The sequence below is a fragment of the Choloepus didactylus genome, chromosome 6 (assembly GCF_015220235.1).
Source record: "Choloepus didactylus isolate mChoDid1 chromosome 6, mChoDid1.pri, whole genome shotgun sequence".
Taxonomy (NCBI): Eukaryota; Metazoa; Chordata; class Mammalia; order Pilosa; family Megalonychidae; genus Choloepus; species Choloepus didactylus.
The window spans coordinates 83,748,449-83,767,230 of NC_051312.1; the positions used below are offsets into that span (position 1 = coordinate 83,748,449).

Consider the following 18,782-nt stretch of genomic DNA (forward strand, 5'->3'; position numbering starts at 1 on the left):
TAGTGTTCTTATATACAAGTAATGTGCAACAAGAGGAAGAAATTAAGAAAAAAAATCCATTTACAATAGCAACTAAAAGAATCAAATATTTAGGAAGAACCTAGCGAAGGCCACAAAAGACCTATAAAAAGAAAACTACAAGAAATTGCTAAAAGAAATCAAACAGTACCTAAAAAATGGAAGAGCACACCATGTTCATGGATTGGAAGACTAAACATAATTAAGATGTCAATTCTACCTAAACTGATTTATAGATTCAATGCAATACCAATTAATATCCCAACAACTTACTTTGCAGAAACAGAAAAACCAATAACCAAATTTATATGGAAGGGCAAGGTGCCCCAAATAGCCAAAAATACTTTGAGAAAGAGGAACAAAGTGGGAGGTCTCACACTACCTGACTTTGAAGCATATTACAAAGCTACAGTGCTCAAAACAGCAATGGTACTGGCATAAGAACAGAGATACTGACCAATGGAATTGAATTGAGTGTTCAGAAATAGACTCTCACATCTACAGACAACTGATCTTTGGTAAGTTGGTCAATCCAAAGCAACTGGAACAGAGCAGCCTCTTCAGTAAATTGTGTTTGGAGAACTAGATATCCATTTCCAAAAGAATGAAACAGGACCCCTATCTCACACCTTATACAAAACTTAACTCAAAATGGATCACAGACCTAAACATTAGTGCTAAGACCAAAAGACTCTTTGAAAAAAATATAGGGCAATTTCTTAAAGATCTTGTGATAGGAGGTGGTTTCCTAGAACTTACACCCAAAGTGTGAGCAACCAAAGAAGAAATAGACAAATGGGATTGCCTCAAAATTAAACAATTTTTACATCAAAGGACTTCATCAGAAAGGCAAAAAGGCAGTCTCCACAATGGGAGACAATATTTGGTAACCACATATCAGATAAGGGTTTTAATATCCCAAATATATAAAGCGATCCTACAACTCAACAACAGAAAGAAAAACAACCCAATTAAGAAATGGGCAAAAGGCATGCACAAACACTTTCCTGAAGGGTAAATACAAATGGCTCAAAATCATATGAAAAAATGCTCAACTTTACTGGCTATTAGGAAAATGCTAATCAAAACCACAATGAGATTTCTCACATGTACAAAAATAGCCATTATCCCCCCAAAACAGAAAATTACAAGTGCTGGATAGGATGTGGAGAAAGAGGCACACTTATTCACTGTTAATGGGAATGTAGAATGGTGCAGACACTCTGGAAGACAGTGTGGCAGTTCCTCAGGAAGCTAAGTATGAATTTCCCATATGACCCAGCTATTCCATTACGAAGTATATACTCAGAGGAACTGAAAGTTAAGACACGAACAGACATTTGTAAACTGATGTTTATTGCAGCATTATTCTTGATTACCAAGAGATGGAAACAGCCCACATGTCCATCAATGGATGAGTGGACAAAAAACTGTGGTACATACATATGATGGAATAAATTATGCAGCTGTAAGACAGAACGAAGTCACAGAACATATAATAACATGGATGAACCTTGAGGACATTATGTTGAGTGAAGTTAGCCAGAAACAAAAGGGCAAATACTGTATGGGCTCACCAATATGAACTAACATTAATGAGCAAACTTTGAGAGTTAAAAGCTGGTAACACAGGTTACCAGGAGATAGAAAGAGAGTAGAGATCTGGCATTTGATGCTGAAGGACTACAGAATGTTCAGCAGGTTTGATTGTATAGAACCAGAAATAGCACAATACTGTGTGATGGAAGCACAATATTGTAAATACACTAAACAAAGATGTCCATGGGTAAAGCTGAAAGAGGTGGCTAGGAGCATGTATGACCCCTGAGGTAAAGATAGAAGATAAAGACTGGGAGTGTTTAACTTAGCAAAAACTAAAGTGGTCAACGATTGTGACTAAATGTGCAAATATAACTGTTCTTGCATGTGAGAGAACAAATGAATGTCAACCATGCATAGCGTTGGAAAGGGGTGGTAGTGGAGAAAAATATAATCAAAGCAAAGTAGAGTCTATGGTCAACAGTACCATTGTGATATGCTTTCATTAAATGTAACAAAGGGACACAAAGAAATTGAAAGTGAAAGGATGGAAAATAATATTTCATGCAAGCTACAGCCAAAAGAAAGCAGGAATAGCAATATTAATCCCAGGTAAAATAGACTTTAAATGCAAGGATGTTGTGAGAGACAAAGAAGGCCACTACATACTAATAAAAGGGGCAATTCAACGAGAAGAAATAACAATCATGAATGTTTATGCACCCAATCAAGGTGCCACAAAATACATGAGACAAACACAGGCAAAACTAAAGGAAGCAGTTGATGTTTCACAATAATTTTGGGAGACTTCAACACATCACTCTCTCCTATAAACAGATCAACCAGACAGAAGATCAATAAGGAAATTGAAAACCTAAATAATCTGATAAGTGAGTTTGATTTAATAGACATATATAGAACAGTACATCCCAAATCACCAGGATACATACTCTTCTCTAGTGCTCATGGAACTTTCTCCAGAATAGATCATATGCTGGGACATAAAACAAACCTCAATAAATTTAAAAAGATTGAAATTATTCAAAGCACATTCTCTGACCACAACGGAATACAATTAGAAGTCAATAACCATCAGAGAGTTAGAAAATTCACAAATACCTGGAGGTTAAAAAACAGACTCCTAAACAATCAGTGAGTTAAAGAAGAAATAGCAGGAGAAATCACTACATATATGGAGACAAAGAAAAATGAAAACACAACATACCAAAACCTATGGGATGCAGCAAAAGCAGTACTGAGGGGGAAATTTGTAGCACTAAACACATATATTAAAAAGGAAGAAGGAGCCAAAATCAAAGAACTAATGGATCAACTGAAGTAGCTAGAAAATGAACAGCAAACCAATCCTAAACCAAGGAGAAGAAAAGAAATAACAAGGATTAAAGCAGAAATAAATGACATAGAGAACAACAACAACAAAAAAAAAAAAACAATAGAGAGGATAAATAACACCAAAAGTTGGTTCTTGGAGAAGATCAACAAGTTTGAAAATCCCCTAACTAGACTGACAAATCAAAAAGAGAGAAGACCCATATAAACAAAATAATGAATGAGAAAGGTGACATTACTGCAGATACCAAAGAAACTGAAAAAACTATAAGAGGATACTATGAACAACTTTATGCCAACAAACTAGATAATGTCAAGGAAATGGACAATTTTGTGGAAACATATGAACAACCTAGACTGACCAGAAAAGAAACAGAAGACATCAGCCAACCAATCACAAGCAAAGAGATCCAATCAGTCATCAAAAAGCTTCCCACAAATAAATGCCCAGGGCCAGATGGCTTCACGGGAATTCTACCAAACTTTCCAAAAAGAACTGACACCAATCTTACTTCAACTCTTTCAAAACATCAAAGAAAATGGAACACTACCTAACTCATTTTATGAAGCTAACATCAATCTAATACCAAAATCAGGCAAAGATGCTACAAAAAAGGAAAATTACACGCCTATCTCCCTAATGATTATGGACGCAAAAATTCTCAACAAAATACTTGCAAATCGAATCCAAAGACACATTAAAAAAATCATGCACCATGACCAAGCGGGGTTCATTCCAGGCATACAAGTATGGTTCAACATAAGAAAATCAATGTATGACAACACATTAACAAATCAAAAGAGAAACAAGTGATCATATCAATAGATGCTGAAAAAGCATTTGACAAAATACAACATCCTTTTTGATTAAAAACACTTCAAAAGGTAGGAACTGATGGAAACTTCCTCAATGTGATAAAGAGCATCTATGAAAAATCCACAGCCAGCATAGTATTCAATGCTGAGAGACTGGAAGCCTTCCCTCTAAGATCAGGAACAAAACAGGGATGCCCGCTGTCACCACTGTTATTCAACATTGTGCTGGAAGTGCAAGTCAGGGCAATCTGGCAAGGCAAAGAAATAAAAGGCATCCAAATTGGAAAGGAAGAAGTAAAACTGTCTTTGCAGATGATATGATCTTATATCTGGAAAACCCTGAGAAATCGACAATACAGCTACTAGAGCTAATAAACAAATTTAGCGAAGTGGTGGGATACAAGATTAATGCACATAAGTCAGTAATATTTCTATATGCTAGAAATGAACAAATTGACACTCAAGAAAAAGATACCATTTTCAATAGTAACTAAAAAAATCAAGTACCTAGGAATAAACTTAAACAAAGATGTAAAAGACCTATACAAAGAAAACTAAATAACTCTACTAAGAGAAATAGCAGGGGACCTTAAAAGATGGAAAAATATTCCATGTACATGGATAGGAAGGCTAAATGTCATTAAGATGTAAATTCTACCCAAACTCGTCTACAGATTCAATGCAATCACAATCAAAACTCCAACAACCTACTTTGCAGACTTGGAAAAGCTTGTCATCAAATTTACTTGGAAAGGAAAATGCCTGAATTGCTAAAGACACTCTAAAAAACAAAAATGAACTGGGAGGACTTACAGTCCCTGACTTTGAAGCTTATTATAAATCCACAGTTGTCAAAACAGCATGGTACTGGCACAAAGATAGACATACTGATCAATGGAATTGAATTGAGGATTCAGAGATAGACCCCCAGATCTATGGCTGACTGATCTTTGATAAGACCCCCAAAGCCACTGAACTAGGACATAGTCTTTTCAACAAATGGGGCTGGGAGAGTTGGATATCCATATCCAAAAGAATGAAAGAGGACCCCTACCTCACACCCTACACAAAAATTAACACAAAGTGGATCAAAGATCTCAATATAAAATATAGTACCATAAAATTCCTAGAAGATAATATAGGGAAACATCTTCAAGACCTTGTATTAGTTGGCCACTCCCTAGACTTTACACCCAAAGCACAAGCAACAAAAGAAAAAATAGATAAATGGGATCTCCTCAGGCTTAGAAGTTTGTGCACCTCAAAGGAATTTCTCAAAAAGGTGAAGAGGCAGCCAACTCAATGGGGAAAAAAATTTGGAAACCACGTATCTGACAAGACTGAGATCTTGCATATATAAAGAAATCCTACAACTCAATGACAAGAGTACAGACAGCCCAATTATAAAATGGGCAAAAGATACGAAAAGACAGTTCTCTGAAGAGGAAATACAAATGGCCAAGAAACACATGAAAAATGTTCAGCTTCACTAGCTATTAGAGAGATGCAAATTAAGACCACAATGAGACACCATCTGACACCAATTAGAGTGGCTGCCATTAAGCAAACAGGAAACTACAAATGCAGGAAAGGATGTGGAGAAACTGGAACTCTTATTCCTTGTTGGTGGGACTGTATAATGGTTCAGCCACTCTGGAAGTGCTTAGAAAACTAGATATAGAGTTACCCTTAGATCCAGCGATGGCACTTTTTGGTATATACCCGGAAGATCTGAAAGCAGTGACATGAACAGATATCTGAATGCCAATGTTCATAGCAGCATTATTCGCAATTGCCAAGAGATGGAAACAACCCAAATGTCCTTCAACAGATGAGTGGATAAATAAAATGTGGTATATACACACGATGGAAAACTACGCGACTGTAAGAAGGAATGATGTCGTGAAACATATGACAACATGGATGAACCTTGAAGACATAATGCTGAGCAAAATAAGCCAGGCAGAAAAAGAGAAATATTATATGCTACCACTAATGTGTACATTGAAAAATGTAAAATGGTTTATAATGTAGAATTTAGGGGAACTAGTGATGAGAGAGCAATTAAGGAGTGGGCAATGATAACCCAATAAGAACACATAAGCTATCGAGGGTAAATTTAACATTCTGAGAATGTCCAGGAATGTTTATGGTCTGTTAATTTCTGATGGGTATAGTAGGAACAAGTTCACTGAAATGTTGCTATGTTAGGTTATTTCCTTGGGATAGAGTAGGAACATGCTGCAAGTAAAGTAGTTATCTTAGGTTAGTTGTCTTTTTCTTACTCCCTTGTTATGGTTTGAAATGTTTTTTTGTTGAATGTTTTTTTTAATTTTTTTGATGTGGTTGATTTAAAAAAAAAAGTTAATTAAAAAAAATGAAAAAAATATGCAAAGCCCGCTTGAGGAGCTGGTGGAGAAAGCAGGGGTATTGGGGTTCCCCACCTCGATGGTTGCCGATGTGCTCACAGACATAGGGGTCTGGTGGTTTGATGGGTTGAACCCTCTACCACAGGAATTGCCCTTGGGAAGACTGTTGCTGCAAAGGAGAGGCTAGGCCTCCCTACAATTTAGCCTAAGAGCCTCCTCCCGAATGCCTCTTTGTTGCTTAGATGTGGCCCTCTCTCTCTAGCTAAGCCAACTTGGCAGGTGCAATCACTGCCCTTCCCCCTACATGGGATCAGGCACCCAGGGGAGTGAATCTCCTTGGCAATGTGGAATACGACTCCCAGGGAAGAATCTAGACCCAGCATCATGGGATGGAAAACGTCTTCTTGACCAAAAGGGGGATGTGAAAGGAAATGAAATAAGCTTCAGTGGCAGAGAGATTCCAAAAGGAGCCGAGAGGTCACTCTGGTGGGCACTCTTATGCACAATATAGACAACTCTTTTTAGGTTCTAGTGAATTGGAGTAGCTAGCAGTAAATACCTGAAACTATCAAACTACAACCCAGAACCCCTGAATCTTGAAGACAATTGTATAAAAATGTAGCGTATGATGGGTGACAATGTGATTGGGAAAGCCATATGGACCACACTCCCCTTTGTCTAGTTTATGGATGGATGAGTAGAAAAATGGGGGAAGGAAAACAAACAAAGGCACCCAGTGTTCTTTTTTACTTTAATTGCTCTTTTTCACTTTAATTTTTATGTGGTTATTTGTGTGTGTGTGTGGTAATGAAGGTGTCAGGGATTGATTTGGGTGATTAATGGACAACTATGTAATGTTACTGTGGACAATTGAATGTACATTTTGTTTTGTATGACTACATGGTGTGTGAATATATCTCAATAAAATGAACTAAAAAAAAGACAGGCTCCACAGAGGCTTACAGGTCCTCCATGGCACTGAGGCCATGACAGGACTCTGCCCAGTAACCATGGATCCACAAGCTGACAATAAACCCCTGAGAACTCCCCGACATTCTGCCTGGAACCCAAGAGAAATGGACAGCCTGAATTGCTCATCAGTGAGGTGGTCAATGTGGGGAAGTTTCTGAAAATGAAAGGTATTTCTCTCCATAAAAAAAAAAAAAAATAAATTGGGATGATGAATCCACAAGTATATACTGATACTGTGAACTACTGATTGTATACTTTAGATGATTGTATGGTATGTTCATATATCTCAATAAAATTGAATTAAAAAAGAGATAGTAACATTTGTTCAATTTTATTCTTGGGCTGGCACTGCATGATAGAAAGTTAAGATAAAAGGAAATCAAAATACATGTTAGATACAAATGATCAACACTGATTATAATACAACAATGTTGATTGAAAGACTAGAATAATATATAGTCAATCAATTACCTGGATACTCTGTTTCAATATAGAAGAGGAAGATGAACAAGAATAATGGACTGAGCTCTATAATGACCCCTTATTATGAGCAAGGGAATAAAGAGGTTAAACTATTGCAAATAGAACAGTTCCAGCTGATAATTAGTTTAAACACTCTCAAAGGAGTGATTATGTCATGTAGACATGAATTTCATTTGAGTTAAGAACTCAGCACTTTGAGAGTCTGTGGTATCAGAAGGGAAATATCTGGCTATGGTGATCTTCAAAACTGGGACTGTGAGGAATCCCTGCTCTAATGTTTCTTTCCTAAGTAATTAATTTCTATTATCTAATCATTGTAATTAGATTATTTCTTAATTTTCTTCTGAACAATGTGTAGTCATCCTATCCACTTCACAGGAGAGTTATGAGAATATTAAAATATAAAATGAATGTGATAAGTCATATAACTGATAAAGCTCAGAATCAATATAGGATATTATTACTGTCTTCTCATTGTTGCTGATGTTCTTGTGGTCATTGTTGTTATTCAGAGGGCAGGTAGGGAGAGTAGTATTATCTGTAGTTGATAACCAGATACTGTGAAATATTGATGATCTCTTGATTGATTGACACATAGATTCATCACTACCTGAAGGGCTCTGTGCTTTCCTTTTACACATGCATGAATAAAAATACAGGTGAAATGTCAGGAAAAATATTCATTAGGGAACTATTTTAACATTAGAATCCTTTTTAAATGGTAACAACTTGAGATATTTTTGATGGCTCATTTTTCTGTGTTTTGAGAAAAATAATGGCAGCTATCATGTTGAGTGCATGGTAACTGTGGAAAGGCTAAGATGCCTTTTGGAGACCATGACTGAACATTAGGCAGCCTCTGGGAACCCCATATACACACACACATGCCTGCACACAAACATGCATTTTCTTAATAGACTTCTTAATACTATCTCATTCCCCAGACATGAGATTCTAGGCAGTGTCTTTATGGCCCTGGAGAGGACTCTGAACAGTCCAGGAGTAACCTGATTCATTTACCTTTAGGACTCTCCATGGTCTGGTTAAGAGAGGTTTGTTGGGGCTTGCTGAGGAAATAAAAGTACTCGTAGGGCTAGTGGCAATGGTTTTGCCAGGCTGGCCTCAGGCTGCTCAAGAATCCTCTTCTGGCTAGGGCTCCTCTCAGCAACCAGGTAAGTTTTAGAGCAAAATCAGCAGGTAAAGTTGGCCCATCAACAGATTATTTTTAAATATCATTATTGAAGTTTCTAATTGGCACCTAACCACTCCTTTCTGTGTCCCTTTATCTCTCATCCCCAAATGCAAGCACCCCATGATCTTATGTTCTTTTTCTGCCTTTTCACTTGTACCTGCTTTAAGAGACAGATGTAAGAACAGCCTCTTTAATGTCACAGTGAATAGGTGACCCTCTATCTGCTACTCTAGCAAATATATTGCCTTGGAAGGTAGGGAGCTCCAGTCAAGGAACTAATGCAAGCAGAGGATAGATGTCACTGATCGAACATTGCATGTGTGTTTCCATATTATTTAGACATTGGACCATTAAGAATTCATTTCATCTAGCTCCTACTACAATGATTGGAGGTAGGGCATTTTCTCTTTCAGTAGGGAATTTGCATGTCTACAAATCAGGTGAGAGGTGGTAAAAGTTATCTCCGGACCAGGATGGTTTTCCTTCTGGTTTCCCTCAGCCTACCTGCCCATCAAACATCCCTAAAGGTAGAAGGGTAAATTCCTCTTACAGAAAATCCCAATCATATTCTATTATGCACAGATGTCCTAGAATGCCTGGATGTGTCTCTACTCTTATGGCAAATGGAAGCTTGTTTTTGTTTTCTGCTGCTATTCACATCATAGAGAAAATTTGGAATTTTATTTTATTTTCTGTCTGTTCCTTTAATCTAGAATCTATAATGACACCATGTAGGTTGTAGGAACTGATGGGGCAGATACAGGTCACTTACACCATAGTGCAGGCACATTTACAATCTGTCTTTTCTTAAATGCAGATGCTAATATCTGGTCTACAAACATTTAGAATTTTGTAATAAATAAAATTATATATATAAAAAATTTTTAGAAAGTTGTAGAAATTTATACACATATACATGGATTTGACTCAGAAGAAAATGTGAGTATATATGCTATTATGTTTTCAAAGGCAGATAGAGCTTTCAAAGGCAGAGCTTGAATCTAAGAGCCTAATCTTCAGGGGTTACAGTTGAACTCCACCAGTGTTCTAAATCCTGGATACTATTGATAAAGCACAATCTGATGACCCCTCTTAGGGAGTTAGGGTCTTGGCCAAGATATGAAATTTTGACCTTAGGTCTTCCCTAAATGAGCCTGTAAGCTCCCACTGTACTTACCTGTACTTTTTGAACAGGGCTCTGCAGTTGTATTTTTCTCTCTCTCCTCTATTTGCTGCTAACCAGCTATTTGTATCCCTGCCTAGATATAAGATCCATTGACTTCATTTGATTTCTGGCATACGGATTGCAATAGTTAGGAGTGGCATCCTTGTGGCTAATCAACTAGTTCACAATTATATTGACTCTCTCTTAGTTATGCTATCAGTGTCTGAATCAGTAGTTGATTTGAAAGAGGAAGAAAGCACAGAAGATGCAGAAGAAATTTTACTTAATTGGCACTGAAATAGGTGCTTTAATTTGAACATGATTTATTTTTACTTAAGTGAGTCATTTTTTTTCCACAGGGGACATAAAAAACATCTTCAACAGGACATATCTTGGAGCAGTATTTCCTGTGATCAGACTTTGCTTATACTCTCCCCGACCCCATGTGAAAATAAAATATAACTCCACTTCCGGAAGTCAGATTCTAAACATATTCTTAATCCTTCACTGTATTTTAGGAAGCCACCCACTAGATCCCAGAACTACATACCCATGCCTATATCACATTGGCTTCATGGAAGATTATAACCACTTCCCACTTCCAACACCTTTACTTTGTCTTATAACTGGAATTTCCAGGGCTTGAGAAAAGTATTACTGAATGGCATTCCCCCTGGTGCTATAATATGGCCATTTCCCTCTGGCAATGCATCATCATCTCTACCATCAAGTGTGAGTCTTCCCCGCACATCCCCATGTACTACTTTCTGGGTATGCTAGCATTGGCAGATGTGGGACTTGCCCTCTGTACCTTGCTCTCTCTGCTAGGTGTATTTTGTTTTAACTACAATTACATCAGCTTTGATGCCTGCCTAGTTCAGATGTATTTCATTCACACCTTCTCAGCCATTGAGTCTGCCAAGCTGGTGGCCATGGCCTTTGATTGTGTTGTAGCAATCTGGAAGCCCCTCAGGTATAGCACCAGTCCCTAACCCATGGTGTGGTCTGCAGCCCTGGGGCAGTCATCTTGACAAGGGCTATCTGTGTAGTCTTCCCTTTGCCTTTCCTCATCAAGCAGCTCCCCTTCTACCACTCCAACATCCTCTCCCACTCCTGCCTCCACCAAGATGTCATGCGCCTTGCCTGTGCCAGCACCCATGTCAACTGCCTCTACGGCCTCATTGCAGTCATCTTCTCTAAGGGTTCTGACTCCCTCTCCATCCTCTCCTATGTGTTCATACTCCAAACAGTAATGGCCATCACCTCAGGGGAGGGACAGCTGAAGGCACTCAACACTTGTGTTTCACACATCTGTGCTGTCCTCATCTTCTGTGTGCCCCTCCTGGGGGTGTCTATGATTCATCGCTTTGGAGAGCACCTTTCACCACTGACTTACACTCTCATGGCGTATGCCTATCTTCTTGTGCCCCCTGTGCTGAACCCCATAGTCTACGCAGTCAAGACCAAGGAGATATGAAGGAAGATCATCCAGATATTTATGCAAACCAAGATCACTGCAAAGGCTTAGACCAGCCATTTTGGGAGTGGAAGAATCTGTTCTGTAAAAGCTTACTTGTGACTGTCTGAAACAAAGTTTTGTTTTTCCATATTTTCTGTGTGATTTGAATTGGGAAAAGAGAGAACCCACAGAATGAAAGAGTGTCATCTGTAAGAACTGCTCAATACACTGTCCCATAGTCCTGTATTTCTGACTTAGTAATATCCCTGCCTCCAGCTATTACAAACCAATTCCTTTTTAAAATAACTCCTTGGAATAGAAATAGGCCATGAGGTCTGTATCTTTTAAAGTAAAGCTTGTTAAATTACTTTAATTCAATATCCTCTAGTTCAAGAGTTAGGAGTGGCCTCCAATAGCTTAGTAGAGAGAAAAGAACAGTCCTCATTAAATAGTACATCATTAGGGGACAATATATTGTTAAAATAAAATACGAATCAGAAAAATAACCAAATATTAGGATTAAGAATATCAGGGTATACAAATAAATAGAGATCCACTCTGTTGTATAACTTGAGATCAAAATATTGGATTAGTTTTAGTTAGTTAGGTTTAGCTCTTCATGTGAGAACTGTTTGGCACTAGAAATTCTCTTAACCTTCTTGGCCACATTTATTTTAAATACAAATAAAGTAAAATAATAAAATTTATTTTTAAAATAGAAATTATTATTCTAGCAAACTCTGTTCAAGTATATAGTTACACCCTTTGTCTAATTTCTCTATTATCCTTCTTTCCTTCTCTTACATAAATGAATTGGCTAACTGCCATATACTAGACTAAATTACTTATCTGTCAGATATGTAAATAAACTATGCTGGAAAAAGCTATTTCATGGTAGGAATACCTTCCACTATCATAGCCCAACTCATCAAAAAATTAACTTATCTATCAAAAACAGAATGTTGTAAAAATTATGGTATGTCACAATGTAGAAGAGAATGTAGTTGCTAAAAGTGCTAAGTCCACACTATGGGCAGGGAGAGATGATCAGTATGATTTGAGGCAAGAAAAATTTCCACAGATGAATATAACTTAGCCTCACTGTTTACAAAATAAACCAGAAACCATATAAACCTCACACATGGCTGCACATGCCTGATTCTATGAGTGTGTGTTTCCATAACTGGGTGTAAGTATGGAAAGTGATATGTAACAAATGGCAATAATTGGGTAAATACAAAATAAGTTGAAAGAATTTATGTGGAGTTTTTATTATACTTAAAGATTTGTATTATGATACAAATTCTTCAGAGGGTAAATTTTATATATTAGAAATGAACAGATGAGTCCTTGGAGAAAAACATTTGTAATCAGTGTAAACATTTCAAGGAGAGTCACAGAAGGAGATTTTATTTTGTTTTACTTTGTTTTTCTTGGTCAAAGGAAAGAGATTAGAACCCCCCACAAAAATTAACAAAATTCACAATTTTGCTCAGGAAAGGCTCAAGGATTGAGTTTCTGACTGGATATGTGTTGATATGTTTTTGAATGTTGTATGAATGGAGAATATTTGTACCTTTAAAGAAAGAAAGAAAAGGTAATTTCTTAGGGGGAAAGCAAAGTTAAATCCAATTTTGTGGTAACTGGGGTAAACAAACCTTCCAGACAGAGATTATGCAAAGGCAGCTAACTATGAGGAATTATATACTGAGGGGGAGATAGCCACATGGGTTATATTTTATAGCCATTAGCATTGATGACTTCTTGGATGAAAAGATTCACTGAACCAACAGTGACAAGAAGAAAATATTGAGAAATAAATTCACATCATATGTGAGAGGAGGAAGTGAAGGCAGGGGAGGAAAAAGAGGGTAGAAGTAGGAGATGTGGCAAAGTGCCATGAAATTAGTGGAAAGTTTAGGCCACTATGAATATATGCAATTTACCTAAGAGAAATCAACTGAAGGAATATAAGGGAAAAGTATTTGATCTGCTAATTAAAAAGAGAACTGAGCCAAGGAAAACAGGGATTTTGCAGGGAAGATGTTGAGTATATGGTAGAATTTCAGGGGAGAGAATTTAGATTTTTGATCTCACTACCTCCTAGCCCCATCAGAGACTAGGGCATTCAAAGGGCCCCCTCAGCCAATTACCTCTGTTATCACAGTACTGAACATTGTAAATAGAGTCCACAGTGGATTTTTAACCTTCGTTCCCACCTTTTCTTATCATGTATCTGTAAAAAAATGACACACCTTGGTATATTTATATTTTATTCATTCAAAGATTGTACACATGTATTACTGTCTTAAGATATTATGTATATTGTAATACCTAAAGAAAAATAAATATTTTTGAAGGATGAGATGAGGCAAATAAAAGTAAAAGGTCTATTATTTTCTTCTTGTGGACCAATTGATTTTAATGTGTCTTGTCTGGCATTTCTGTTCTCCAACTAGATAGCATCAGACCTGAGGCCTTGGCTGATATACAACTGTAGCTTACAATCTCTAAACATGCACACTTGCCTTATGCCCAGCAAAAAAAAAAAAAGGGGGGGGGGATTTCTAATGAAAATGTAAATTCTGTATCAAGGCTTGCAATTTTAGTCTTAATTTCTCTCTCTGTCTAGTTTCACCTTGGCAGGCTGAACCTCTCACTTCAAGTTTCAACTACATTCTCAAACCTCTTCCCTGTACTGAAGAATCTTCACTTGTCCTCAAAGTCCAGCAGAAATTTTACTGGGTAAAGTTTTACTGGATCCTCCAGTACAGAGCAAACCTGATTTCACTCATTCTAGGTGATAAACAGCAAAGGCTGAGCACCTGTTATTCTAAAAATTTGTGGCATAAAACTGGAACTATTACAAATTTATAAAGAGGTGATATCACATAAAACAAAAGTAACCAGAGATGTGTGTACTTTAATTTCATCATATGAGCCTTTTCACCCTAAAAACACCTAAACATAAAAAGATGACTATTTGCTCCTGTAAGAGTTTTCTTTGCTCTGTTTTTAAGAAAAACAAAAAAATTCTCAGAGATCCAGCCCTTTAGCAGTGCCACAGTTCTTCAATCCTACTTGTTGTAATTACTATTTAATAAAGAAATATATTACTTAACATTCTATAATTAAACACTTGTAAGTATTATCTGGACCCACAGGTGATAATTTATGTCATCAATGATGCTCATATCCAGTTTCAAAGAAAAACAATGATAATTAAATTGGAATTTGTGACACCAAAAATCAAACTGCATACATTCCAAATTAAAGACTGTCTACAGAATAAGAATGACCTGTGTTGTATCTTTACTCACAAAACTTACCCCACACTTGCCTTTACCAGATAATTTGACTGGGCTGTAACTGCTGAAAATGGAAATATTAAATCTCCCACATCCTACTTATCCTGCATCTTACATGTGACTCTACTCCCCTAGGCCCTGTTCTTTCTTCCATGGAACACTTGGATGATCCGTCTTCATATCTGTGTGGTCTTTACACTATAGACAATGGGGTTTAGTACAGGGGGAAGCAGCAGGTAGATGTTGGCCATGAGTGTATGCACTACTGGTGATAGATGCTTCCCAAATCTGTGAATCATGGTAACACCAATGAGAGGATCATAGAAAAGGAGCACAGCACAGATGTGAGAGAGGCAGGTGTTGAGGGCTTTGAGCCTTTCAGCTCTGGAGGCAATGCCCAGCACAGTCTTCAGGATGAGCACATAAGAAAAGAGAATGATAAGGGCATCCAGCCCCAAAGTGAAGATGACGATAATGAGGCCATAGAGGCTATTGACACGGGTACTGGCACAGGCTAGCCGCATTGCATCTTGGTGGAGGCAGTATGAATGAGACAGGACATTGGACCGACAGAAGGGTAACTGCTTTATAAGGAAGGGCACAGGGAAGACCACACAGACTGCCCGGCTGAGGACAGCTATTCCGATTTTGCTGATGACGCCATGAGTGAGAAGGGAAGCATAGCGTAGTGGGTCTCGAATGGCCACGCATCTGTCAAAGGCCATGGACACTAGCACTCCTGATTCTACCACTCCAAATCCATGGATGAAGAACATTTGTGTGATGCATGCATCAAAAGCAATCCGAGGGACATTGAACCAAAAGATGCTGAGCATGGAAGGCAAGGTGGACATGGAGAGACTAACATCAGTTAGGGCCAAGATACAGAGGAAGTAGTACATGGGCTCATGGAGTCTTGGATCCTCCTTGATGACAGCCAAGATGGTGCCATTTCCCAGTAGAGTTAGTGTGTAAAGAAGTCCCAGGGGAAAGGCCATCCATGGGTTCTTGTCTGGCATCCCTGGGATACCCATCAGAATGAAAGTGTGGTGGTTGGTACATGATGCATTAGAGCTCATCACAGCATTCTCCATACTGGGTGAGGCAGGACTCTCTCACTTAGCTCCCAGCTCCTAAATTGAAAATATATTCTCACACCAGGCAGACAAAGGCAAATGGCTCTGTGAATGCATAAGGAGAACTGAAGAGGGGAAAATGTGTTAAAAACAAGGTCTAAGTGGTTTTTCTATCAGTTTGGCTTTTTTTTCCTCCAGGAAATCACCTGAGATAAGTTCCCTTCCTGATGATTTATAATTAGTTTCATTCATCTGAAAAAAGGAAAGAAGACTCAACATCCAGTGTGCAGGCAGTGTTACAGCAGCTCTCAAGTTTTGACAAAAAAGGAGCTGCAATACCCAGGGACTTAATGGTACAGGATATTTTGTTAAAAAATTGAAAACTACTGAACTCACAATACCATCACAGTGCACACAACTACACTACACAATTCCACTGAAGTCACAAATCCATATCCACACAAATTCCATGTGTGTGTGCATGCATATGTGGATGTGTGTATTCTCCCGCATGCCTAGAGACATCTATTCCAATGTATTTGTCATGATCTACTTGTGCAAATAGACATATTAGAGGATATAATTGTTCAGATTCCTATATTGCATCATATTTATATATTTCAACAATTTATAAATTTGCAAAAATTCATTTTAAAGCAGCAAGGAGCAGAAAATAAGGTTATTAACCTGGAAACATTCACATGTAAGGTATGAGAAAGTACCCACTCACAGAACTTTTATTTGGGGGGCTCCATAACACACCAGAAACTGGGGAGCCATTCTAAAAACCTCTTCCTTAATCTAATCAACATTAAATCAATTCCCAAATTTGCCTCCAATATATCTGAAAAACATGTCCCCTTTCTACCATCACCTTAGTCAATAAACATCATAGCCCATTTGTTTGGCCTGCACTCCTGTGATAGCTTAACTTACATTCTTGCAGCCACTGGTGACCTCTTCCAAAACATGCTTGATTCTGCAGTCAGAGTAAACATACTGATTAATTAGTTTTTAAATAGAAGTCTGATTCATTTGTCCCAAGCTAAAACTCCCTTAAGGGCTTCTTTTGTAACTGAGCCCTAAATCCTTATCTTAACTCTGAAGGTCTTGCAAGATTTGGCCCCTACCTGCTGTGTAGCACCAATCACACCACTTTCTCTCTTTTGGTCTGTTGCATCTCACTAAGCTATTTCCTGATAATGGGTTTCCACATATATTCTTCCCAGTGCATTATGCTTTTTTCCACCCCTTGTAAAGTTTCTCTTTGCCTAACAAAGTCTACCTATCCTTCCCAAGTCAGCCTTCTCTAAATGTCCATAATAGTTTAAGACTCCCTGGAATGCTGTCTTCACATTCTGGCTTTTCTTTCTTATAAGGGAGCACAATTAATTAAACATTGCATAAGTATTTTCTTAATGTCTCTCTTTCCTACTAGAAGCTAAACTCCTTGAAGGAAAGGACCACCTTTCTTGTTCTTCACCTCACTGAGCATATGCTAGGCATATATTGCCTGAATGAATGGAACAATGAATGAATGGATAAGGATGATGGAATGCATTCTTCTTTCCAGAAATCTTGCAAATCCTCTAACTCCTCCCCGATCTCCACATGTGGGCTAAAAATCATGTGTCAAGAGAAAAACTCTTATTTTAAAAGGCCACAGGATGGGAAAGGGAATGTAAATAGGGGATCTTTGAGGGGTACTATCATGTCTTTGTTATCATGTTGTGAGAACATACAAAAAAAATCTCAAGGGTTCCTATAGGGGAAATCTGGGCCCACAAATAAGCCAAGAAAGGGTAAACAAACCAGGTGAGCTTCCCTACCTTTTCTGTGACCTGTTGCTCTGCTGTCACACGGGGGTTTGATGTTTGGGAAACATGACTACAAAGAAGTTATTTGCATGAGTCTGGTCTCTAAGACACAAAAGAGTCCTTAAAAGGTAGAACAACCCACTTAAAAAGGTTGTGTTGCATCTTGCAAACAGAATACAGGCATTTCTACAAATAAATCTTCATGCCAAGGTCTAAATAAAGCAAAGCACTTTATGGTGTCTGGCTATACCTCTGTCTGCACTTTGAGAAAGGGGCTTTAATATGCTTTACACATTAAGTGAGAATCCTTTATTTTGTTGGTTCTGTTGACCCCATACTCCAAACAATTCTGATGGCTTTCACTTGGAAAGAGTCAGTTTGCTCATCTCTACTAGTTTTCTTGTGAAAAATCTGATAGTCTCTGAATAATTCCCCAGGGTCAGCTGAAGCACAGTTCTTACTGTCTTTGGCTTTTTTTTTTTTTTTTTTTTTTAAATCTGACCATGCTTTACCTTCTCTTTCTGATCTCTCTCATTTCATCTGGATTTTCTATTCCATCATTAAATTTTTAGTTCCCTCCTTCCCTCCAGTTCAATTTTTATTCTTCAACCCCCTCTTTATTTCATACTTCTCCATGTTCTATATCCTCCCCTACAGTATATGCCTTCTTTTAATCCTAATAACAACACCTACATTTTACTCTTTCCTTATATCATGTCTTTGCTTTCCACCACCCAATGACACTCTATTAACTCTTCTCACCTGTTCTTCCAACTTCCTCAGTAACATCTCTGTGAAGATTCAATGGAATAATGTGCATAAATTATCCAACAAAAAGTAGCTATGTGGAGGACACTTCAACAATTTTAAGATTGATTTATTACCTGCTTCAACCTCTGTGCTCCAGTTCAGAATTAATTTGGCCTCTTTCCTTCCCTGAGTCTACTGTACAGAGTGCTTATGAAGACTTCTCAAACCTCTGGTGGTGTCAGGAGCCAACATGATCCTCCAAGGATTTTTCAACTCCTCTGAACAAATCTCTTCAGGGGTTTATAGAGTGTCACCTGAACTTTCCATCCTGGATTTCCCTAAGAGCCCCAAACTTTTTCTTCATCTATCAGATTGTCCTTTCTTCAGTAAGCACTCATCTCAAATTTTCCTTCATTCTGATTTTATTTGTATCCTCTCAACCAGCTTTGAAGAAGGAAAAATATTTGA

General features: G+C 37.8%; 1 protein-coding gene and 1 pseudogene across 1 annotated transcript; one reads left to right on the forward strand and one right to left on the reverse strand.

Annotated features, from left to right (window-relative positions):
- Nucleotides 1-10,478: 10,478 nt before the first annotated feature.
- LOC119537175 lies at nucleotides 10,479-11,432 on the forward strand (annotated as a pseudogene).
- A 3,415-nt stretch (nucleotides 11,433-14,847) lies between these two features.
- LOC119538507 (olfactory receptor 51H1-like) lies at nucleotides 14,848-15,750 on the reverse strand. The gene has a single exon (XM_037841500.1). It carries the CDS (start codon nucleotides 15,748-15,750, stop codon nucleotides 14,848-14,850), a length of 903 nt encoding a protein of 300 aa, XP_037697428.1.
- Between the last annotated feature and the right edge of the window lie 3,032 nt (nucleotides 15,751-18,782).